Source organism: Quercus robur, chromosome 4 (assembly GCF_932294415.1).
Source record: "Quercus robur chromosome 4, dhQueRobu3.1, whole genome shotgun sequence".
Taxonomy (NCBI): domain Eukaryota; kingdom Viridiplantae; phylum Streptophyta; class Magnoliopsida; order Fagales; family Fagaceae; genus Quercus; species Quercus robur.
In genome coordinates this window covers 71,335,025-71,359,240 of record NC_065537.1, presented here as the reverse complement: position 1 = coordinate 71,359,240, position 24,216 = coordinate 71,335,025, and the positions used below count along the sequence as shown (strand labels likewise).

At 33.7% G+C, this 24,216-nt stretch overlaps 2 protein-coding genes across 5 annotated transcripts; both read left to right on the top strand.

The window, feature by feature from the left end:
• The first annotated feature begins 2,261 nt into the window (after nt 1-2,261).
• LOC126723568 (transcription factor TGA6) lies at nt 2,262-13,363 on the top strand. Of its 4 annotated transcripts, none has more exons than XM_050427126.1 (12): nt 2,262-2,429; nt 3,009-3,190; nt 5,002-5,105; nt 5,955-6,031; nt 6,142-6,339; nt 6,753-6,827; nt 6,913-6,972; nt 8,459-8,536; nt 8,790-8,841; nt 9,999-10,270; nt 12,259-12,507; nt 12,927-13,363. In XM_050427126.1, the coding sequence occupies exons 2-12, from the start codon at nt 3,096-3,098 to the stop codon at nt 13,071-13,073; spliced, it is 1,407 nt and encodes a 468-aa protein (XP_050283083.1). In that variant the 5' UTR covers nt 2,262-2,429; nt 3,009-3,095; the 3' UTR covers nt 13,074-13,363. The 4 variants fall into 4 exon arrangements, with proteins under 4 accessions (XP_050283083.1, XP_050283084.1, XP_050283086.1 ...); XM_050427127.1 differs by lacking the exon at nt 2,262-2,429 and adding an exon at nt 2,523-2,544; XM_050427129.1 differs by lacking the exon at nt 2,262-2,429 and adding an exon at nt 3,431-3,505 and having other exon boundaries at nt 3,042-3,190.
• A 7,081-nt stretch (nt 13,364-20,444) lies between these two features.
• Nucleotides 20,445-21,749, top strand: LOC126724537 (uncharacterized). The gene is made up of 3 exons (XM_050429035.1): nt 20,445-21,007; nt 21,203-21,289; nt 21,404-21,749. The coding sequence occupies exons 1-3, from the start codon at nt 20,834-20,836 to the stop codon at nt 21,614-21,616; spliced, it is 474 nt and encodes a 157-aa protein (XP_050284992.1). The 5' UTR covers nt 20,445-20,833; the 3' UTR covers nt 21,617-21,749.
• Nucleotides 21,750-24,216: the final 2,467 nt, after the last annotated feature.

Genomic DNA, 24,216 nt, shown 5'->3' with positions numbered 1-24,216 from the left:
CGGATGACAATTTTTCCCTACCCCACCTTGACCAGTCCCACCCTACTCCGCTCTGTAAAGACAGTGGAATGGGGATAAGACAAGATTTTTCCCCCGCATCTTGTTAATGGGTTTAGGCTTTTTAGCCTTGTCTTGCTCTATTAATGTTAGAAACTTATTTTTTATTAGTAAGTATTTAAATGCATGAATATTAAGATTTTTATTTTATTGTTTTATTGTGATATTATCTTATTAAACAATTTGAATAATATTATTCAGTCCTTATTAAAAATTAACTTAATTTGATGTAATAAATTTAGTTGTAATTTCAAATATATTTATATTAATGAAACATGTTTTATATATAAAAAAAAAAAAATTGTAATAGGTGTGGGGCAAGGTGTGGTAGATTAACATAAAGTAAAGTTTAGCATGGTAAGGCAGAGATGGGTGAAGATTGAATCCTTCGGCCCTACCTTGCCTCACTCCATTTCCATCCCTAATTTAGAAAGTTTAGTATGCAAGATGATTGGACTAGTTATAGAAAGACATTATTGATTTTAATTATATGAGTTTGACACAAAGGGTCCGTTTGGATTGAGCTTATTTTTGCTAAAACTGAAAACTGAAACTGAAAACATTGTAGCAAAATAATTTTTAAATGTGTGAATAGTATCGTGGGACCCATTTTTAATGAAAAAGTTGCTGAAAAGTGGGATTTGTGGGTCCGTGAACAGTGCACGAATGCATTGTTCACGGTTGACTTGGTCAGTGCGGCTGGAACCAAAAAAAAGAAACAAAGAAAAAAAAAAAGCTTGAAAACGCAACAAAACTTTCAGCCACTTTCAGCCCAATCCAAATGCTCTCAAAATGTTTTGTTTATTAAACTGGGTAATTAGGGCAAGAGCATACGTTTGGTTGAGTTTGACATATTTTTCAATCTTAGCATTTTTTTTTTCCTAATTAAAAATTATAATAATAATAACTTGACTTCATCAAGTTGAGGAACCCCTAATCCAACTAAATTCAACCCATGTCAACCTAAAAGGCAATATAACCCAACATGCACGAATTGAGTTGGTTATAAGGTTGTCAATGGTGGTAGGGTGAAGTGGGATAAGATTATGGATGCATATGTCCCCTGTTTGAAGCAAGAGTAAGGCATGTTAAGATAGGGTAAGTAGAGTAATTTTTCCGTTCTTAATGAGTTTCTGTTAGCACTAATTAAAGTAAGCATATGAGAGAGAGAGAGAGAGAGAGAGAGAGAGAGAGGGGCAAATGTCTTGTAGATGATACTAGGGCATATACAAAATGTTAAATTATCGATTATCCCAAAAGTTTAAGCTATTATGATATGATAAATTTAATCATTTAATCATATACTTCTAAAACAGAAAATATCATATATATATATATATATATATCCACATAGGACAAGAACATCTTGTCATTGTTAGTTCATTTGGTTGGGTCATTAGATAGGAATCATTTGTTAGACCTAATAAAAATTGGATTTTTATTCCACTATTTAAAACTCATTATTTACAAGTAGATTACAATTCATACAAAATTAGGTTTGAGATTTTAAGTCATCAAAACCAAAATTTTAAAAATCAAATTAATAAAATTAAGCCTCTAGATCTAAAAAATACACATAATTTTTCAAATTATTATACATTGTGAGGTTATTTTTTTGAGTCAATTATATATTGGGTTTGAGTTGAATTGCATGAGTAAATGTGTTTCTTACTCCGGACCTAACCCAACCTAAGTCTTTTAAAATCAAACCCATAAAATTCACAAAAAATTAGCTTAAGGTAACCAATTGAAACTTAAAATTTTTTTGTTTGTTAAATTGGAAGAAGGAGAACTTCAACCCAAAAGTTTTTATTGAAAAATACCGAAAAGGGTAAGGTCCTTCCATTTCCATCCCATGACCAATGAGATCCTCTAGGAGGAGGAGAGGAGAGCCAACCAAGGCACACGAGTGATTGATGATCACATGCTGACGTGGCAAACGTTGAGAGAACAGCATCATCAACTGTTTGTACACTAACTCCAGAGGAACAGAACTCCACACTGTTAGTAAGCTGTAAGCTGAGAGATTGGCTGTATTGTTACTGTGTCAGTGTCTCTGACACTATTAACAGCGAAGAAAACTTAGTTAAAATAATTGTAAAAACCAAAAAAAAAAAAAAAAGAAAAAAAAAAAAAGAGAAGAAAAAAACAATTCATGTCAAAGCACTACAGATTATTAAAAAAGAACATAAAAAATTCATTGGTCATTGGAAAGTGGAAGATTTCCACAGAAGAAGACGTCTAGAGATTGGAATTATCCAAACGTACCTCTCTCTCTCTCTCTCTCACAGTTAATACACAGTCTTACCATCATCACCATCATCATCATCATCATCATCTTCATTATTCAGCTCTATCCGTTGAAATCCCAGGTGGGTTTGAGCTCAAACTTTGTAGTAATACTTGCACAAAATCATTTTCCTTACTAAATTTACTGTGTAACTTAGAGTTGGTGATTTTGATTTTTCTCAAGCTTGGAATTAAAGGGTATCTTTTTATTTTTATTTTTTAAGCTAATTGGGCATCTGGGGTTGTTGGGTTGGAGTGAGATTAGTCTAGGACAAGTCAGCATAGGGAAGTTTGACTTGAAAAGAGTTTCTTTAGTTGTGGATTTTGGTGAGTTTGGGCTTCTGGGTACCATTGGGTTTGTGCCAAAGTTTGTGTTTTTGTGACTTCAATTATGTGCATTTGACTTCCAATTGCTACTGTAAATTTGGGATTTTTCTGTTTAAATTTTGTTAAGTTTTGTTTCTGGGTATTGTTGGGTTTGCTTTAAACTTGGGTGTTTTTGAGGCCCCAAATGGGTATCTTCTGTATTGAGCTGTTGGTTTGGTGACCACTGACCTATGCAAGTGATCTTAGAGTGTTTCTGTAGTTGTTGGTTAACTGTGTTGGTTTTAACTCCTGGATTGAATTTTGGTGGTTTTGAAAATTGTTCTTTGTATTTTCAGTTTTGCAGGTTGCTTTAGGTTAAGGGTTTTGGGGTTTGTTCTTTGTCTGAAAGGGGTGGACTAAAGAGCTGATGAAGATGGTGATGTATGAGAAGTAGAACAGTTAGGGCTGGTGCAGAAGATGAGACGGGAGCAAGCGTGATGCCGAGCTTCGATTCTCAGTTAGCTGTTTCCAATGCAGTGTATGTCTTATGAGTATCTTTTCTTTTTCGTTTTTTATGCTGTACTTCATTTCATAGTCCTGTCAGAAGTCAAACTGGATGTGTGTGTTTGTGAATTAGAAAGCTTTATGTATACATCCTTAAATAGAAATGATGTAATTAGAAGTTATATACTTTTTGGAAACTCTTATGTTCGGTTTTTGGCCAATGATGTGTGTTACATGTTCGCTGAATATATACATTTTTTGAAGGGTTGGTTAGGGTATGAAAAAGGATTCAACCAGAATTGCTGTTGCGGACATATCTATTCTCAAGCTGAAAAATGAAGGGACAGATGTAATGCTTTATAGCATAGATGAAATACTTTTCTTCCAAGCGGTTTTTATAAATTCTATTGTTTTCCTTTTTCTTTATCCAAAGTGTTTCTCCTCAGTTTACTTATTGTGTACTTGGCTTTCAAATGCACCCCTTGGTGATTTCTTTTAATGTGTTTATATTTACAAAAATATGATTTATTTTTTTGAATAAATAAATATGATTTTAGTTTCTACTAGTTTGTAGAATCCAGGTAGCTCCAGTAAAAAAAATATTAATAGTTTTAGTCAGTGGTTGGAAACAATCTTGGTTTCTTATGTGTGGCATTAGTTAACACCTGAAAATGCTTATCAAAAAAAAAAAAAAAAAAAAAAAAGTTAACACCTGAAAATGTTCCTGAGATTTTAGCTAGTACAAATTGAATAGAAGCAAATTTATCACAAAAAAAAAAAAAAAAATGCCATAGTAAATGTTTATAACGTTCATGAGAAATGTGTTTCCTATTATTCTCATTCTTTCTGGTTTATACATTTTTTATTTGATAAGTAATTGAATCAGATATAAAAAAAAAAATCTATAGAGCATGTTTTTAGTGGCAAAACTATTGATAAATAATTTCAATGCATTTCTGATACTGATTAAACATTTTGCAGAAAGTTTCCTATGTCCCTACCCTGAATCTGTTATTCTTCCATATTGCTTGAAAAAGCTTCATTTTAGATCTTCAATAGAGCATTCTTTTATATTCCAATTTGTTCCATTTCCTGTTCACAATAAGTTTTTTAGGCTGGGCTTCCAGATTGTAATCTGTTTTTTCCATCACTTTGGAGGTAATTTGACCATATATTGGTCCTGGTGTTCATTACATAAGACGGTGAGCTATGTATAAAGGGTTTAGGTGGCTAGGGCTGGAAGTTTACTCTTACGCTTCCCTTGGGTTGACCCTAGCATGGCATGACTGGAACCTCATCTAATGGCAATGATCATGATTATATTTCATGACCCGTCAAATAAACTTGCATGTTTTATTTCTGGTGTTAGCAATCACTTCTCTGCAATATAAAAAACAAATACTTTGTGTAACATTCTAGGGCTTTAACTGACCAATTTGTGCTTTTATTATATATTTTACCAATAAAAAAATCATTGCTTTTCTTCCACAATATTTTCTTTTTTGAAGTTCAAATCAAAAGGATATATCCAATTTGTAACTCTATAGTTCTTTTGTTGAGTATAGTATGGGGTTTGCCTAGTGGTTCTGAAGGCCTTATGAGATCCATGAGGTCCTAGGTTCAAAACCTCTAGCCTACATCTTTGAGCAACTTCCAAGGGATTCCTCCGTTGGTGTGTGTGGGATGAGGGGACTACACTCATCTAAGAGCACAGTTAGGTGCTTGAAAAAGGGCCCCCCCCCCCCCCCCCCCAAAAAAAAAAAAAGCATCCAATATGACATTAGTTTATTGTTCTTGGGCGTAACATTTTGGGTGGCTATAAATTGATGGGAGTACTGTTTTCAGTTGCACAGAGGGAAATACAACCCATTCTTTTCGCATTTCTGATTTCGGGGTGTTTGATCAAGCAGTTGGATTTCGCTTAGAGGATGCGGTTAACGTGAGTGGAAGTAAGTATTCAGTAATGGAACTCACATTGATTAATTCAAGGGCAAACAGTCTTAAGTTGTTTTGTATTGTTTCATTCTGTAGGAGCATAAGAACTATTCTGCATCTGGTGTATAATGGAGAAAGTATGTCAAAGTAAAAGTATAGCATGTAATTTGCAAGAAAAAAGGGGTTAATAAAAACTATGTATCTCTTTCAGATTGATATATGATGTAAGAAAATCATGACTTATGAGTAATAATCAAATACATGGAGATTCTGTCTATTTAAGCAATTCAAGCCATTAGAGTACATGCACCGTACCATTAACTTTTGTTATGCAAGAGAAACATAGGAAAAGCTGTGTATAATGATGATTGTTGCTTTTTCTTGAATGGAACTTTAAATGAAAGACTATAAAGAAACATTTATTGTCACATGGACACTCAAACTCTGTTTAACATATAGAAATCAAGAAAGAAAGATTTTAACATAAACTGCATCAGTCCTTGATTCAATGCAAAATATGTACTTTATGGAGAATAACTTAAATAAAAAAAATGGTCAAATACAACTGGAGATATCATATCTAAAGAGACCACATCAATCAGTGGCTTTGATATGCAGGATGGAATGATGGAACCAAGTCCAATCAATTATATTTATTACCTTTAATTTGAACAAGAGACTCCAGGATAATACTGGTAGCACCTTATATAGGGTTGGGTTAATATGAGTATGACCTTTAATAATATTCCAGTAACACCCATAACTTTCTTGTACTGCAGTTAAGAATAAACATATTGAAAATCTATCTCTTTTCTTCTCTCCCTCACTTTTTTTGAGAAGGAAATTTGTATGACTTGATGCAGATACTGTGTTTAGTTCTACAAAAGTTAGTGGTCAAGCAGTTTCTTCTGATCCCCTTCATATTTACACTTCTGATAAGGTGAATTCCTCTAAAGTACTAAACTTTCTTAATTTAAGTTGTAGGTGAACTATTCTAGCCTTACATCTATTATTTTCTTCTATTTATATGTTTTTCTTTTGGCAAAACAGTCACCAACTTCACTTGATATAAATCCATCTACCTTCCGAGTGGAGCGTCAGAGATTGCCATTAGAAAAGGGTCATCCATCAAATCTGGTTTCTGTATCAAGTGGTAATATTGAGAACTGGGAAGAGTCTGCCATGGCTGATGCTAGTCCAAGGACTGATATCTCTACAGATGTGGAGACAGATGATAAGAATCAGAGGGTAATGCTTTGTTTACCCCCACTCTTGAAATATTATTTCCTACCTTTTAATTATGTAAATTATAATTTTTATTTTTATTTTTTTATAAAATTTTTTGTTAAGTAGGGGATGAAATCCCTTGTTTTGCACCCAGGCTCTTACCTAATGGAGAGAGCCGGACATGCCAATGGGCTTCGAAGCCCTTCGCATATATTTAACATGTTATTTTCTCCATTCTGCATATTTGGACTCATAATTAGATAATACCAAATATCTAGAATTATGTAGCACAAGTCTAAGGTTCCCAATTTAGATACTTATTTGTGCTCTTTTTTCTTGAATAGAAGTTTTTTTTGCCCCCTACTTGTTTGAAAATTTGGAGAATGTTAATCATCATTGCTGGCATTCTGACATTTAGGCTCTCAATTGTGCAGTTTGATAGAAGTCAATCTATTGCTAATGTGGCTTCCGATTCCAGTGACAGATCAAAGGATAAATCAGATCAGAAGGTTATATGTATTAAAATATTTACGTGGATTATATATGCACTTTCAAGAGGGAATTCATGATCTTTTGCTTGATTTCACTTTACAGACTCTCCGCAGGCTTGCTCAAAATCGGGAGGCTGCAAGAAAAAGCCGATTGAGGAAAAAAGTATGGGCTTATATCTTGCTGCATTGGTTTATCCAATTATTGTTCTTTCAAAATTTTCCCTTTTTTTTTTCTTATTTGTGTGTGTTAGTTGTGAAAACAACTATAAAACACAGTTACTGTTTTTATTTTTTTGGCATTTAATTGCCAGCATGTAATTTCATTAGTTTAAGAATTATCAAGACCAAGTTTATTTACAGCTTTGTGAATTTTCTTCTTCATATAAGAATCAAACTGTTCCTCAGTTTTTTAGAGGGATTTAAATTTAATAGGAATTCAAGCTCCTTTCTTTTATTTGGTACTAGTCTACTAAAATGATAGCATACATAAGCTGAGCTTAGTGTAATCTGAACTAAATGTACCAAGCTTGACCTAACCCTGGCCCAACCAAATGCGAGCTCGTTGTCTTCTAGGGAAAGCTTTGCTATTAAGGCTCTATTTTTAATTTGTATTTTCAGATATGGATGATAAAATGTTACATCTCTCTCTCTCTCTCTCTCACGCGCACACACAGACACACTTGCAAAGGGAAGAGACAATAAATATAGTAGTGGTGAGGTGCTTATGGGGAAGCCAATTTGAAGTTTCCCTACTCTAGCATGGGATATGCTAGTTGCTAGAGAGAATGGGTTCCCTACTCTTCTTTCAACTTGATGTTTCTAGGTTTCCTATTAATTGTAACAAAAATCCTCAGGAAATGAGGCAGACCTTCTTTTTTGCCAAGAAAGTATTTACACTGAACAAAACTCAATTTACAGATTACTCCCCTTTAATGAACGTGGCCCTAGCTTTATAGGTGTACAGATTGTTTATTTCTTGTGGGCCTTTTCCATTATTGTCCCAATGAGAAAATATCTCTTTTCTTTGGTACATTTTGTCTCAAGGGTTCCTTGTCTGAAGGGAATACGTTCCTTGCTTTGGTGGGGACGCCACTTGGTTTTTATACTTATGTGACAAACTTGGCACAGATCATGGCTTTTTGGGGTCTCAATTTATGGCCCTCTCTAGACTGAGCTCCTGGGGCCTGCTGCAGTTAGTTTCCTATCATCTGGGGCTTAAGCATTTTTCTGCTTGTTTCCTTGGCTTTCTTCAGGGTTAGATGCTGTTGCTGTTTCCTGGATTTTATTAAGGACTATGTTTGTCTTGGCTGCAGCCCTGTTCACCAATCATTTTTTTAGTTTGTTTTAATCTCAGCTGCTAGATCATCACTAATTGGCCCATCAATTTAAAAGAAATGCTGTGAAAATAGATATTATTGGTTATCAATCTTTTTAAGTACCTCGGAGGGATTTTGCCAAGTAATCTATCGTTACATGAAATTTGGAAGTAGTACTTATGTGTCACATCCTTGCAGGTTTTTAATAATTGTAACCCCTGTTTCCAAAAAAAGCACGCTCCTTGGTTATCTTTTGGCCATGGAGCATTTATAGTTGCACGCATCCCTAGTTTCAATAATTCCCTTTATTTACTTGCATTGATTCTGGTGTAGGCATATGTCCAACAGCTGGAGAGTAGTCGTTTGAAGCTGACCCAACTAGAGCAGGAGCTTCAACGAGCAAGACAGCAGGTTAGTTTTGGTTAATTCTTCATAATTAGATTGCCTAGTTCTGCTTCATTTTTGGTAATTGATGTCCTTGTTAGGTGTGCATAGCTTGCATATTTCCTTATTTATTTTAAAAAATCTTTAGCCTTTGGCCTTTGGCTTAGTTGATAAAGGGTAGGTTGGAGTTCTGGTAGGTCTTAAGTTCATCTTACCACACCCTTCTCCCACCCCCCCCTTAAAAAAGAAAAAACTTACTTCTTCATTTTGTCTCCTGTAGGGAATCTTTATATCAAGCTCAGGAGACCAAGCCCATTCAATGAGTGGAAATGGTATCCTTCCTTCAACTTAATTATTGCTCCTACTTCAGTGTGGTTCAATTTTATTTTATTTTTCTGGAACTAAAGAGACTGCTTCATGATTATTGAGGGATCAGTATTGGATTATTATGACAAGTTTATTGGAATAACAAATTCAGGGTCGTAGGTGTCTTGTATAAAAAAAATGAAAATTTGGGATGGCATACGCAAATGACTTGTGTCTTATATGTACATTGGACAACTGTTGTTAAATCATGTTCTTAGTATTACGGTTAAGTGATTAAATTTACCATTTTTTTAATAGCTTAAGCTTTTGGAAGAATCGGTAATTTAAGTCATGTATTATGTGAATGCACCAATGCTTCAAATGGTAATGATAAAATCGAACTATATTTCAAAATGTGTGGGATGATTGCAAAGCTTTTTTCATTGGAGTTTGTAAAATTTATCCATTTTCTTAATCAAGAGAAGTTTATATCTATTTTATATCTCTACATTGTCCATTATACTCTGTTTAGTGTTAACGTGCATCATTTACGCACACACACTCTCTCTCTCATGTGTGAAAGCTCTCACACATGCAGGATTTTTTTAGTTGTTAGCTTTTAGTGTACCACATTTGATGCATATGTGCAATGAAGGGGAGGTGTACTTTAGGCAATTGCTGGATATGCAGAGGTAGCAGTGGTGTTCAGTGTAGTTGTGGTGATGCTGCTTGTTGCGTTACCACAATTTAATTGAGTGTAAGGTTGATTTTGATGGCATTGGAAATAGTTTAGGTCATTAGCATGGAGGAGGGAGTTGAGGGGGAGGGGAGGTGAATTGGACTCCTGATATATATATATATATATATGTATGTATGTATGTATGTGTGTGTTTGTGTGTATGTATTTTTAATACTTTTTCATAAACCCCCCTCTGAATTCAGTAATATCTATTAGCTAAATAAAATTCATTCTTAGCTGATCATTAATGCAAAGCTTTCTTTGGAAAATTTTATTATTGCCACCTTTGCAGTGTAAAAAATGAATTGTAAATGCAAATATGTCTGTGCATGTGGGCAGGCAGAGACTATGATGTAGTTAACTGTCTTCCAATTTGATCCTCTTTCTCTTAGTTAAATTTCATCACAAGAGTTAGATTATCTTGTTAACTGTGTCCTTTTGCAGGGGCCATGGCATTTGATGTAGAATATGCACGGTGGCTGGAAGAGCAAAATCGACAAGTTAATGAACTGAGATCAGCAGTCAATTCTCATGCAAGTGATACAGAGCTACGTATTATTGTTGATAGTATCTTGGCTCATTATGATGACCTTTTTAGGTTGAAGGGTGTCGCAGCCAAGGCTGATGTTTTCCATTTGTTGTCTGGTATGTGGAAAACGCCAGCTGAGAGGTGTTTCTTGTGGCTTGGTGGTTTCCGCTCATCTGAGCTCTTGAAGGTGAGTTCATTTTGATGTTTTGATGGTCTCCATGGGTTAGGGGTAGTTGTTGAAGATTTAGTGGAATTGGGTGAAGTCGTTAAATAAACTATAACAGTTATGTCACACTGAAAAAGGAATGGCCTTAAATTATTTTCATTTCTAGTCCTCTAACTTCAACAAGTGAGTCTATTAGATGTAGAACCAATTTGTGCCAGTTTTATGCAGTACATCTAATTATACTTATGCATTTCTTGGGGTTCGGCTTAGGATTGCCGACAGATTACTGCCTTATTAAGGCTTTGGGGCTTTGGTTGGTTGAGAGAATGGAAAATCGGAAGAATAGAAAAGTGGAAAAATACAATATATTTGTGTTTTGTACAATGCATATTTGGTAGAGGACAAAAAGTTGGAGGATAAAGAATAAATTACTATTATGTACTTATTATTAAAAGTAGAAGGGTGGTAAAGTATGGGTAATTTTTTACTTCCTTCTCATGACCTTTTTCTCTCCTCTTTTCTCCCCAATTTGGAAGGAAAATAAATGGTGGGCAAGGGTGAAAAACTCAATCTGCCCCATTTTATTCCCTCTCCCTTTTTCACTCCAACCAAACAATGGAGAATTACATTTCCTCTCCCTTTTCACCCAACCAAACATAGTGTTAGGGTTGTGCCTTTTACCGAATAAAAGAAAAAATGATGCTAGAGTCATTTGTAGGCGTGAAAACCCTCATAATGGCTTGAGCTTTTTGGTCTTGCATGTATTCATCTTTGGTATGGTCCATTATTTAAGTCAGGTTTTTAAATCCTATATTTTAAGCTCTTAAGCATTGTTAGGCCCATAAAAGCAGTGCTATTAGGACTGTTGGCTAGCCCTGATAGCTTAAACTTAAGATCTGGACTGTATCATCTTTGGTGTACTCTCCATAAGAGACTTTCTCTTTCTTTTTTGCTAATAAGCAGAGGGTATGATGATTGTGAAACCCTGACCAGATTAGTCATTTAAGGTATTGCCATCAACAATTAGCACTCTATGCAGGTTTTGCTATGAGTTATATTAGCAGTACAGTGATCAATAAACTATTCCTGCAATTTATAAATTATGGTTTTTTTTTATATTTATTTTTATTAGTAAGTAGTTTTGATCTTTCTATATTTTTTCTTTCATTGGTTAAATGGCTAAACTGTGAACCAGCTGCTTGGTTCTGATAAGCAGTTGTATTTTGAAACTTCGACAGGATGTTTTACTGATTTTAACATATGTTTTACTAAATCCTAATTAGCTTTTACATTTTGTGTTTTTTCATGGGCCCCCTCACTAATTGGAGTTATTCCAAACAACTCAATTGTTTTTGTTGGTAGTTATGCTATTTTTCAGATTCAAACCCAAAATGTCTCTTTTTTTTATTATTTTTTTTCGCCTGTCTTTTTTGATATTGTTGTTCTTAATCTAATATAACTTACTAGTCCATGATTAGATTATCCTCTTCTGAGTCAATGTGGACTTTTTAGAGTTTGCATAGTTACCTGTTCATTTGTTTTGCATGATCTTAGATTCTGATGTGAAGTTTGTATTAGAATTTCCATAAGAACCAATCTTTAACCAAAACTCTAGAGAGATCAAGTAATTATTTCAATTAAAGGTTTGATTCCAACACCAACATATTTGGGTGCAAAATGCATTGCATTTCATTACTGGTGCTGTGCTTGGTTGCTTCATCTATGTTCACTGATTCTTTTCTAAGCTTTTCTATATTCTCATATACTTGTTGGTTTGTTTTTCCATAAATTGACAATCAACAATCTATAGTTTATCAGTAAGTTCATATCAATCAAGAAGTTGATAATTATATTTGTACTTGTATATGGATGATTGTATTTTTGTTAGTCTATTCTTAACAGTATTTCTCAATAGCTTAATTCACATGGCTTATTGTTGTGTCTGACATCCCAAACCATTTCTTAGTTCTTCCACCTAATACAAGTGAAATGAATGATTTTGGTTGCAGCTTCTTGTAAATCAATTGGAGCCTTTGACAGAGCAGCAACTGGTGGGCATTAATAATTTGCAACAGTCCTCCCAACAAGCGGAAGATGCATTGTCTCAAGGGATGGAAGCATTGCAACAGTCCCTGGCTGAGACACTGTCTAGTGGCACTCTCGGTTCCTCAAGTTCATCTGGGAATGTGGCGAACTACATGGGTCAAATGGCCATGGCTATGGGTAAGCTAGGGACCCTTGAGGGGTTTATACGCCAGGTATTTTCTCTTCTTTTTGCTTCTGCCCCTTCTTAACTACTGCATAACTTGTGATCTAATCTTGTAAGATGCCTTTTATATTACAATTTGGCTTTCATGGACTAGAAAAAATTAAATTTGTTGTAAAATTCTTCACCATAAAATTTGGAAATGTTAAAAATTGGAACAATTAGAAGTTTTTTGAGTTTTGTAAATAATAATTTATGGCTTATTCATATGAAAGCTTGGTGACTTCTCTAATATATTTGGTAAAATTTGGGATTCATTGTCATTGTTATAAGGCTAGTACCAAATTATCAAAAAACAGAAAAAAAGGAAGAAATAATGTTGTAGGAATTTTTCCCAATGTCATTTCTTTTCTACATTAACCTTATCTATTATCATTTTTTCTTTTCTTTTGTGTTGGTTAATAAAACCAGGCTGATAATCTCCGGCAACAAACGCTGCAACAAATGCACCGTATACTGACAACACGACAGTCAGCTCGTGCCCTCCTTGCGATACATGACTATTTCTCCAGGCTTCGTGCTCTTAGTTCCCTTTGGCTAGCCCGCCCCAGAGAGTGAAAACCTTGTGCTCCAAAGCTGATCGGTAAAACTATGTAGCTGGAAAAAAAAGAAAAAGAAATCTCACTGCAATATTGACTCTCTAATCCAGTACCAGCGATACTTGGTCATCATTACAATTTTTTCTTTTCTAAATTTTCTTGTGTTGTAGTCACAAAATTCCTGTGTATCATTGGTGTTAGTGTTGCAATGTCCATCATATTTAAATTATTGTATGTTCTAGAAATAGTATTGTCAAGGAGCTACATGTATTTTGATTGTTATCAATAATAATGTCATTATTTATGCCATGTGACTTGAATTTTTAAAATGAGTACGAAATATGGAGCATGATCCATTTGACTGGTTATGTTAAAGGAGTTTTCCCATCAAACTCAATTTAGTGTGTCAAGATTCATTTCTATACATTCCACATTTCATTGCTCTTGTTTTCCTTGCCAGTTGTTCTAGACTTAACTGCACATTACCTCTTGTTCCTTAAGTATTTCTAAAAGAGCAATGTGAGGGACATGCCATTTTTCTTTTTATACATATATTCTGAACTTGTTAAGATGGTAAGTTGTGATTACAACGTCACTTTTTAACGGATCAATCACTTACACCACTTTGTTATGCACTAATTACAACATGTCATCTCAGCAGTTATGAAAATATTTGTGCCACAAGATTTATTGTATTTGGTGAAATTCAAGCAAGTCCTGGCAGTTGTATCATACAGAATCCATGCTAGGGAACTTCATGCAAGGTACCATTACTCCCTGTAGTGCAGTTGTGTCATACTACTAGTATCTTTTCAGGATCACGAGTGCTTTTTTGGTGATAGAAAACAATGAGCACTGCAGGGGTATGTCTGAGTTTCAGCTTCCTAAATGCAGAAACAGAAAATTCAAGAAAAGGAGGTTCACCTCTAACTTGAAGTTTAAGACCTTTAAACTTTTGGCTTCTTGTAGTAACTTGTGTACTATCATTTCTATTTTTTTTTGTTGGTTAAGAAAGAAAGGAAAATAACCTGTTTCAAGTGATTTAGGAAATGGGCTCTTGAATTTATCTTATCAAACTATGTTAAAAGCCACTGATGGGTTCTCTTCTACTAATTTAATTGGCGTGGGTAGCTTTAGGTTTGTGTGTAAAGGAAATGTTAATAAAGAAATATTGTTGCAAATGGCCAACAAGGTGCTCAACCTTCCATACCGTGTAGCTTCGGCTTCCAAGAGTTTCAATCCAGAGTATGAGAATTTGATAAACACTGGACACTGAAATCTTGTAAAAATACTTGCAAGAAGTTTGGGAGATGGTTATCAAGGTAACGAGTTCAAGGCTTTAGTCTATGATTTTGTGGTTAATATGAACTAGCAGTGGTTGACTGTTTGCATCCAATTCCTAGAATAGATAACATGAATCCTCTTCAGAGATCGAATATCATCATTGGTGTTGCTAGTGTATTATCATAGTTGCCAAATACCAATTGTTCACTGTGAACTTAAGCGAAACAACATTCTTCTCCATGATGAAATCACCAGACATGTAGTCTCTTAGCTAGCACAGTTTCTTGTTGAAGCTACTAATTATTGTTATAGACTTCTAGTAATCAATAGCACCTTATGCGGTACGAGGAACTATGTGTCATTCCTCTAATTTAGTTGCCTTTTTCTTTTCCTCAATTTTTTTAGTTACTGTTTGAGCATGAAATATGTCATTCTCTCCAGTTTTTCCAAGTCTTATCCCATAATAAAAGATCTCGTTTCAAACTATGGTTTTATTTTGCCCTCTTTTTGGTGTGGATGTATGGACTATATTACAGTGTATTTTATATGCAGTTCTAGAGTATGATATGGGAAACAATGTGTCAAACATATGATTATGTGTACAGTTATAACATACTGTTGTGGAGATGTTCAAGTGAAAAAAAAAAAAAAAAAAAAAAAAAAAAAAAAAAAACTCATAAAGGTCCACACTGGATGACATGTTCATAACTTTGTAAAAGCACCTTTGCTGGAATTCAAGAGTGCTTGATTTTAGAACTGAAATTGCTTTTCCGAGCGAGGAAGAACATGAGTGATGTTGTAGCTGAGTTACTTTTGTTTGGAGCCAAGCTTCTTGGAATTAGAACACGTTCAGAAATACTTCAATTCGCATGTAAATTTGGTGTGTCAGTAGCTATTCTTGTTAGGTAATGAAACCTTCCACACTGATCTAATTGCCTATCCAGTATCCACCTTGATTTTCATGTGGCTATACCCGTCAATTTGCACGGCAAAACAGAGCAATCAACAAGCTAAATACTTAGCTTCTGTTGAGTTATAGAAGGAACCGGTTGTGTTGATGAATGATATGAGGGTAAGAGCTAGAAAAGCAGCTCATGAGCATCTAGGGTTAATATCGAAAAGCCTGCGAAACAAATGTGAGAAAACAAGCCTCAAAGTTGATTAAGCTCCCTTGGTTTTTGTTAAGAGGATTCTGTCCACTGGTTTTGAAATGAAGGACCCATTTTATGAATCTAATGGTGTAGAGGTACATCAATTAAGGCCTCCAGATCAATAAGAATATTATCCCGGAATATTCTTAGGTACTCCTGGAAAATAGTGAAATGGTACTCCCTCATCTCACATTTATGATGGACCCCATTATGAATTTAATGAGCGGCTCTGCCATAAATGTAAGAAGAGGGAGCACCATTCTCCATGTTCAGGAAGTACCTAAGAATTATTCATTTATCAGCTACTAAACTTTGCAAATTTTAGAGATGTTACAACATCACATTGATGGAGCTAAATTTTTAGCATGTAACACCTCAAAAACTATTTTATCTATTTTAATACACAATTTCACAATACACTCTACATCAATTCTTTTATTTTTTCCATCAGCCAAATACTGTTCATTTTTTTATTAATTTCTTTCTCCCTTCCTTTCTACCCCATAACGCAAAAAAAATGCATAAAATATTATATATATTTTTATCCCTTCTTGCTACAGTGAACTACTAGTCTTGGAATTTCACTGTAGCAAGTTGCCAAACAAATTTCGCTTAGGCACCATTGATATTAGGCTATTTTTAGTGTTTGAGGTGGTAAAATAGCTAAACACAAATACTTGACAAAAGTTGTATAAAAATTAAAAATTGTGAAAAATATTGTATTAAAATTATTAGACCAACTTTGTTGGATTAGGATCCAGTGTGCAATGCCCTAGGTGCAATTCACCCACCCTCCTCTCACAACATTTTTTCACTTTTCACTTTTTTATTGTTATTAGTTATGTGTGGCGGCTTTAACCTCTAGCTCTACTATTACTTAGCCGATTGAGGAATTTTTTTAATTTTTAATTTTTTTTTTGGTGTGTGTGACTTTGATGTTGCTATGGGTAAGAACAAAATAATTTTATTTAAATTTTTTTAATGAGTTGGGTTAGTTTTAGGTAAAATTGGTTAATTGGGCTTAATTTGTTTTAGATTTACTATTGGTAATTTTGTTGTTGTGCTAATTTTTTGGGCTTTTATATTTTGTTTTAGATTTTAGATCTATAAATATTTTTTTGGTCTTTACAAGGATGAATGCTAGAGCCTTAAGTTTTTTTTACAAATTGCTGATGTAGCGAGTAGTTATTAGCAAGTAAAAAAAAATGGTGTATTGGGCCAAGTGTGAACCAACATAAACTTGCTACCTCAATGGTTTGTAAAGATGTTGTAGAAAAGTTCGTGTAAACTCCTTGCAAGAAATGCATAAATTAAATTGTATTGCATATTATATGGAGGTAGAATTTATAGGGATTTAGTGAGTGTTTGGGGTGGGCGTTTGTGTTTTTTCAGTTTGCGTTTTCAGATTTTTTTTTCCCCTGTGCGTGAACAGTAACATCACATGGGTTCACTGTGCAGGGGACAAAAATCATTGTTCACACACTGTTCATCACTGTAGCACACTGTTCATGCATTAAAAAATATTAAAAATGGGTCCCATGGTACTATTCACATATTTAAAAATTATTTTGCTACAGTGTTTTCAATTTTCAGTTTCAGCAACAATAAGTTCAATTCAAACGGATCCTTAGTGTTAGTTTGGATACAAATTATTTACGTTTGCGTTTACATTGTTGCGCGTTTCAGCCATTTTTTTTTCTTTCTTAGCTATACCGTGATTGTTGACTTTGGTACCAAACTTATTGCACACCTCAACAACTTGGCAGCACTTTAATCAACTTTTTAGCGTTTAAAAATTATTTTAATTAATTTTTCAGTACCTTTTACACAATTTTTCAGCAACTTTTCAGTTACGGAACCCACAAATCTTATTTTTTAACAATTTTTTCATTAAAAATGGGTTCCACGATTCTATTCACACATTTAAAAATTATTTTACTACAGTGTTTTCAGTTTTCAGTTTTCAATTTTAGCAAAATAAGTTTTATCCAAACAGACCCTTAATGGAGAAACTGGTTTGCTAAAACATGCACCTAGTATTTAGGACGTACTTATTAAGGAAAATAGTAGAAATACACAACTAAGGCCTCCTTTTAGAAAAGTGTTAGAGATATGCCTGAACTATATACAATCACCATGATATTCAAATTAATCTTAAATTAACAATTAGATTGATATAGGGTTCAAATCTTTTGAGATTCTGCCACTCACACCCTTGAAAGTTTTTCACAAGCAAATATCCCCTGATCATTTTTGCAATGAAGAACAAATCTGGGGCTTAATTTGTGCTTTTACATGTCCAAGTCTCCTAAAACTTGTTAGTGCAACTCTGACAATTTATTTTTGAAATTCTCTTGCATTTGCTAGTTAACACAAACTAGCTGAAAATTATTTCCACTGGCCGACACAGACAAATCATAAATCAACTCCATTTGACCAAACTTAACAATTAAGGTAAAGTGTCACTATGTTTAAGGAATCCAAAGTTTATGATAACCCCACGTTTACTAAATGATGAACATACTATATAGTTAGACCAGTTGATTAGGACAATTATTCTCAAAAAAAAAAAAGTTGATTAGGACAATTGTAGAGTACGTAATATGAGTCAGCATCCCCTCATTAAGCCACTTTATTATCTCATACATTGAAAACAAGACCACCTGACTTAAGCATTAGAGAAATTTTGATAAGTGTCGCACTGTCGTTACCTGATTGTCTAATCCATTTTAAGTGTATGCCAGTATGATCCAGTTTGTCCTAGTCCTATGATAGCAAAATCATTAATACGCCATTGCAACAAATTTTACTACCAAAACCTTAAAAATTAACATGACAATGAATAGTATTGCACTCGCATCAACAACATATTAAATAAAATTATTATCATTATTATTGTTCTCTGTGTGTTTTTTTTTTAGAAACAGTTATATTGTGTTTAAATGTAAACACGTTGGTTTCTAAATCCAATATATTAAAATTTATAATATTCCTAATATTGCTCAAAAGATATACGTACTATTATATTCATCAATTTCTAAGGCTACATATGATATGTGTGAAATTACCATGATATAGAATCTTAAAAAATCTAGTTAGAGAGTATGCCGCATGTGTAGGGGGTATACAATAAATTAGGCAATTAGGAGTACAATTACACACATAATAATTTTTCACAATAATAGGTAGGGTTTTTTTTTTTTTTAGTTCACTAGTGGTATATATATTTTATTATCTATTATTAGCAATTTGCCAATTCATTAACCAAAATAATGTTGTTTTGGTTAGTAAATGGAAAGAGTTAACAGAAGCCTAACAGAATACTTAATTAAGAAAATTTGAAACTTAGATGATTGAAATGACAAAAATAAAACTTAGAGAATTGAAATGACAAAAGTTAAAACTTAGAATGTCAATTTTGGATTTTAGCCAAAACAAAACTACGTCGTTTTTGAAAATTTTTCCCAACCTAAAAACTCCAACCTTAAAACATCTCTTCCCTCTCAGTCTCACAGACTCACACTTTCCCTCACCCTCTCTCTCTCTCTCTCTCTCTCGGCTTCATCGGGTAAGTAAACACTGGTATTGAATCTCTCTGGTATTGTTTGTTAATTATTTATTTGTGATTTTGTGTAAAAGAAATGTTTATAGAACTTTTAAAGTGAATACAAGCAACATCCATTCCTATCATGTCCATTGCACTTAATTTGAAATCACACAGATTGCAAGTAAATCTATCTAGCCGCTTTTGCAAAGGCCGGTTACAAGACAACATTGGATTGGACACAGTATCATATGTTCCATCCATTTTCACTGGGCCTTAAATCTGCCCAGGCATCAATCCATCCATCAGATAAAGGAAACTGTCCTAATTTTTCATTCCAATTCATGTCACCATAAAAGACCACATTTGAAAATTTCTTAAGAAAGTTAACAGCCTCCTTTGCCTGAGCCATGTGTTCCTCCCTGTGCAATTTTTATTTTTTATTTTTATTTTTATTTTTTTTGTGTATACACTGGTGGATTTATGTTGTGTATGTTGTGATTATTTATTTGTGATTTTGTGTATAGTTCAGTGGATTTATGTTGTGTATGTTGTCGATTTACAGAGCATTATTGTTTGTGAATTATTGTTTACAAGAGTATTATTTGTGTATGTTGTGTTGATGAATTAATTTGTGGAAATATTTTGTTCTTTATTTATAGTTTTAAGAGCATTATGTTGTGTTGATGAGTATTATTTATTTGTGGAATTATTTAGTTCTTTATTTGAAACTTATTTGCAATTTGGACGTAATCATTGTAATGAACTTATTTATTTAGTTCTTTGTTTGAAACTTATTTGCTATTTGGATGTAATGAACTTATTTATTTGGTTTTGTTGAAAGTTTATTATGTTAAGGATGATTATTTTGTAATGTTATTATGTTAAATTCTTTAAAAAGATATTATATACTTATATGTTTTTTAAGTAAATATATTTATTACTACTATTAGTTTGTTAGTTTTAGTATATTAAAAAATTATTATTTATTTATATAATTTTAAAAATTATTAATTAAATTATTTATGATATCATCAGTTTGAGCATTGGTCGGACTCTGGTTCGAGCAGAAAACTGATAACCAATCCCTTTTTTGGTTCTTTCACTGTACCGGTTTTTAAAACCATGAGTACAAGTACTCCTCATGTAGAAAAACTTAAAACTACTCCTAAAATAAATTTAAAGACATATAAGGAAATTTCAATTAGGCAATTCTTATCTCTCCTTCAAATTGAAAAAAATGAGATTCTCTCACAATTTCTACCTCAAAATTAGCACATTAGTCTTACAACACCAAAATTTTTGAGATACTACCCAAAAATTAAATCATTACTAAATTTCTCATTTATCTCAAATTGTCTAATTTTAAGTTATTTATTTATTTATTTATTTTTAAAAAGCAAAACTTAAAACAACAAACTTCCCAAAGTTTTAGCTTGTGGAACAGTTCAAAGAGGACGAATTATTTCCCTTAAATTTTGACCAATCCTGTAAAATGACATAGAAACAAAAGGATGGCAATAGTCAATAGGAAATTTAGCAGGAAGTTTGTACTTAAAGCTAAAAAAATTAAAGTAAAACTGCTAAATTAAAGCCTCATTTAGACATGGCCAAAAATAGGGTGATCCTTATTATAGAAGATTTTTTGTGTGTATTTATATTGATAAATAGCATGTGGAACAGTTTAAAGAGGATGAACAGATGCACGTTTAAGTATTGCAAAGGGGACGTCTGAAGCTAGCTATTACATCTCTATACACTACAAACTCAACACTTGCTTCGAGTATTAGCTAGTCACTCATGGCACTGCCTTGTGGAAGTGGGAGGAGGTGGTCGGGGGTAGTAAAGATGACCTGGTGCTTGTTCTTTCTCATACCAATGTCATTAGCTGGAGATAGAAACACTGACACCATCAAACAGGAGATTCAGGAACAATTGAAGCGCCTTAACAAGCCTGCAGTTATATCCTTTCAGGTTATTAATCACTTCACATCTAATATGTTTGTGTTTTGTATGGTATTTTCAGCTTTAGTCTTAAAAGAATCATTCACTTTTGTGGGTTGTGGTGCTTCATGACTCCAATGTACAATAGCAATGTAATTTTGTTACAACATTGAGAATTTAGTCTGATATCTATTTGTGTGTGACGAGAAAATTTATTTGATACAGAGCCCGGATGGAGATATAATCGACTGCGTACCTATCAACAAACAGCCAGCTTTGGATCATCCTTTGTTAAAGAATCACACAATTCAGGTGACTATACTAGTTTAATTAACTAAATTTCATTTGGTATCACGAATAATTTGATACTTATTGTATGCATGTTATGGGCTGGGTTTGAGTTGGTATTTATGCTAAATGCCATAGATGAGACCAAGTTCTTACCCAAAAGGGTTTTCATTTGATGAGAGCAACGGCGCCTCTTCAAACTCCAAGCCCGAAATTACTCAACTATGGCACTCGGTTGGAAGGTGCCCAGAAGGAACCATTCCCATAAGAAGAATTAAAGAAGAAGATTTATTAAGGGCAAGCTCTATAGCAAATTTTGGAAGGAAAAAATTCCCTTCCATCCCTAAGTAAGGAGAAAGAGGGAAAAATAAGAAGAGGAGAATTATTTTTTTCTTCCCTTCATGTCACACCAAATGTACCTACAAGCCATATGTGATATGAAACTCTCCGATTCATTAATGAAAATAAAGAGTTATTCTATGGAGTAGTAAACTTTGAAATTATGTAATTTAATATGGTGGAAGTTTAGATTGCATGTTATAGTATATATGCTCATGCTTTCCTCAATTCCAAACCAAGAGTTCTCATCCTCTTCTCCAATCATTTTATCTTCCTTGGTATGCTTTGGAGTGTGTGTCTCTTCCATTATATGTGGTGTATCAGTTTTTGGGAATGTGATTATGTAATGGCCCACCAACTTCAAAAATATGGTATTAGAGCAAGTTGATTCGTGGTGAGAATAACATTCTCCAACTAGATGGTGTTATTATTATTTTCATGGGTTACATTTTTTTTTTTTTTTGGATAATTGGAATATCTGAATGAAGGTGTTACTCAAATCCCAACATGTATGGTAGATAGTGGTAACATGACCAAAAGAATGTTAAAGAGCATGAGAATGTCCAAAGAAGTTTGGGATGAACCTACTCATGCAGTCTATTTGTCCAACTATTGTCTCACATAAGGATTATACGAGAGAGAACCCCATATAGCAAGCATGGAGTTGAAAGAATCCTACAATTTCTCACTTACATTTTTTTGGGAGTATTGCATATGTGCATGTACCGGATAAAGAAAGGTCCAAGCTAGATAACCATAGTGAGAAGTATATGTTTATTGGTATGATCCAAGCTCTAAGGGCTATAAGTTGTGAATATCAAGTATCAGAAATTAGTTGGGATGTGGAATTGATGAAGAATGCATATGAAATTGGAGCACCCAAAAAGAAGAAAAATATCATTCCCCCTTTATTTAATGATAGTGGGCAGATGAATGAAGTTCTAGAAGAGCTTCCACTCCACCTTCATCACTAGCACCTCTTATTTATGAAATTTCATCCTCAAGATTATCATGAGAAGGATTCTAGTGAAAGACTAAGGAAATTGAGAATTTTCAGGGAAAACTATGATTCAATGGAGAATATAGATGATCTCTCTCTCTCTCTCTCTCTCTATTAAGTTGTGCAAGATTTGAACAGGAAAATTGCTAAAAAAAATTATAAAAGGTTACTAGACGTTTATTTGAACCTTCACTTTAGTCTTTTTGGTTTCAAAATTCATTGTTACAATAACTTATGTTGGAATTTTCATGTGTGAGAAGTGTTGTTAGTTGAGTAGTGAAATCCCTCTTTAGATACTAATGAGAAGGAGTGCTTAATATAGTATAATTGGACCAAACTCATTGGCTTAAAATTCTTGGTTAGGTGGCGTCCTTATATGTTATAATGTCCCCTTAATTGGAGTCTCTCCAAGGTGTTTTCTCCCTAAAATATGGTATCCAAAGTCGATGGTTTAAGGACAAATTTTTGTTAGTTGATCCCATCAAGTAGAATGAGAAAGACTCTCATATCAGCTCCACCCATGTTTGAGTAAAGGTTCTACTAGGTCTGTGTTAGTGACTCCTATAGTTGTGCAAAAACACTCCCATGTTTGCTCCACCCATGGTTGGATAAAGGGTATTCTATTAGTGATAGCTGTTGATACCAATTTTTTCTGACCTTGATTAGTGTGCCAAAATGTTGATTCAGGCCTTAAAAAGTGAAATCTATGCTTTTAAAATGTAAGAAAATGAAGTATTACATGAAAAAGCTTTTAATTTTTTTTTTACTCCAATCGAGCCTTGGGTTAATCATTCTAAAGATTTAAGAGTTCAAAATCCCAAGCTTGTCATTTTTTGCTAATTTTGACCGACGTTGACTAACCCTAATTGAGATTAGTCAAAATGTCGACATTTTGATTGAACCGTCCGATTGACATATATATTTTTAGCATAACTAAGATCATAAAATTACCTTCAAAACGATAGTTCATGGGCCAAAATCAAAGTTAAAACGGATAAAATATCAAGAAAACAACAAAACCTTGATTAAAAGTATTATTTTACATGTAAAACGACTATTTTTGGAGCGTTTTCATGCAATAAATCGTACTAATCCAGCCACAACTAGTGCAAATTGTCCAGACCAAGTTGAAGCAAGATGGTTAGCAACTTTTCAATAAAGGGTTTGAGAATATCCTCTCCGTATTAGGAGGAAATAATTTTCCAAGAAAAGTGTTATAGAAATTTCTACACTGTATTACCTCCTTTCGAAGTGTGATATCTTGCCAACGGTAGCTCCAAATTGCATGAGGTTAGAGCCTATGGAAACAAGACATTCAGATTTTTTCAGAGACACCAATTTTGAAGAAATCCTAATCTTAAAGACCTCTAATTAGTAGCCTGAAAATAGGGTCGAAAAAAAGGATAAACCCAAAAATAAAAAAAATAAAAAATTAAGGGGATGAGGATGAAAATTGGTGAGGTGGCAAGGATCCCAATGGGTAGCCGCCTCTCCTTCCACTCTTCTCTTGGAAAATCATGAAGAAAAATCTAAAAAATTCCTATCTTTCTCATTTTCTCTAGACTTTTCTCCAGATCTATTTCCCCTTTCTTTCCCCTAGAATATCCCCCTT

Bases quoted from the DNA above. Each gene is read 5' to 3' on its own strand.
- LOC126723568 (XM_050427126.1), top strand. From the start codon at position 3,096: ATGAGAAGTAGAACAGTTAGGGCTGGTGCAGAAGATGAGACGGGAGCA. The intron at 3,191-5,001 runs GTATGTCTTATG...TACTGTTTTCAG, and splicing joins TTAGCTGTTTCCAATGCAGT to TTGCACAGAGGGAAATACAA. The intron at 12,508-12,926 runs GTATTTTCTCTT...TAATAAAACCAG, and splicing joins TTGAGGGGTTTATACGCCAG to GCTGATAATCTCCGGCAACA.
- LOC126724537 (XM_050429035.1), top strand. From the start codon at position 20,834: ATGGCACTGCCTTGTGGAAGTGGGAGGAGGTGGTCGGGGGTAGTAAAG. The intron at 21,008-21,202 runs GTTATTAATCAC...TATTTGATACAG, and splicing joins CTGCAGTTATATCCTTTCAG to AGCCCGGATGGAGATATAAT. The intron at 21,290-21,403 runs GTGACTATACTA...TAAATGCCATAG, and splicing joins TAAAGAATCACACAATTCAG to ATGAGACCAAGTTCTTACCC.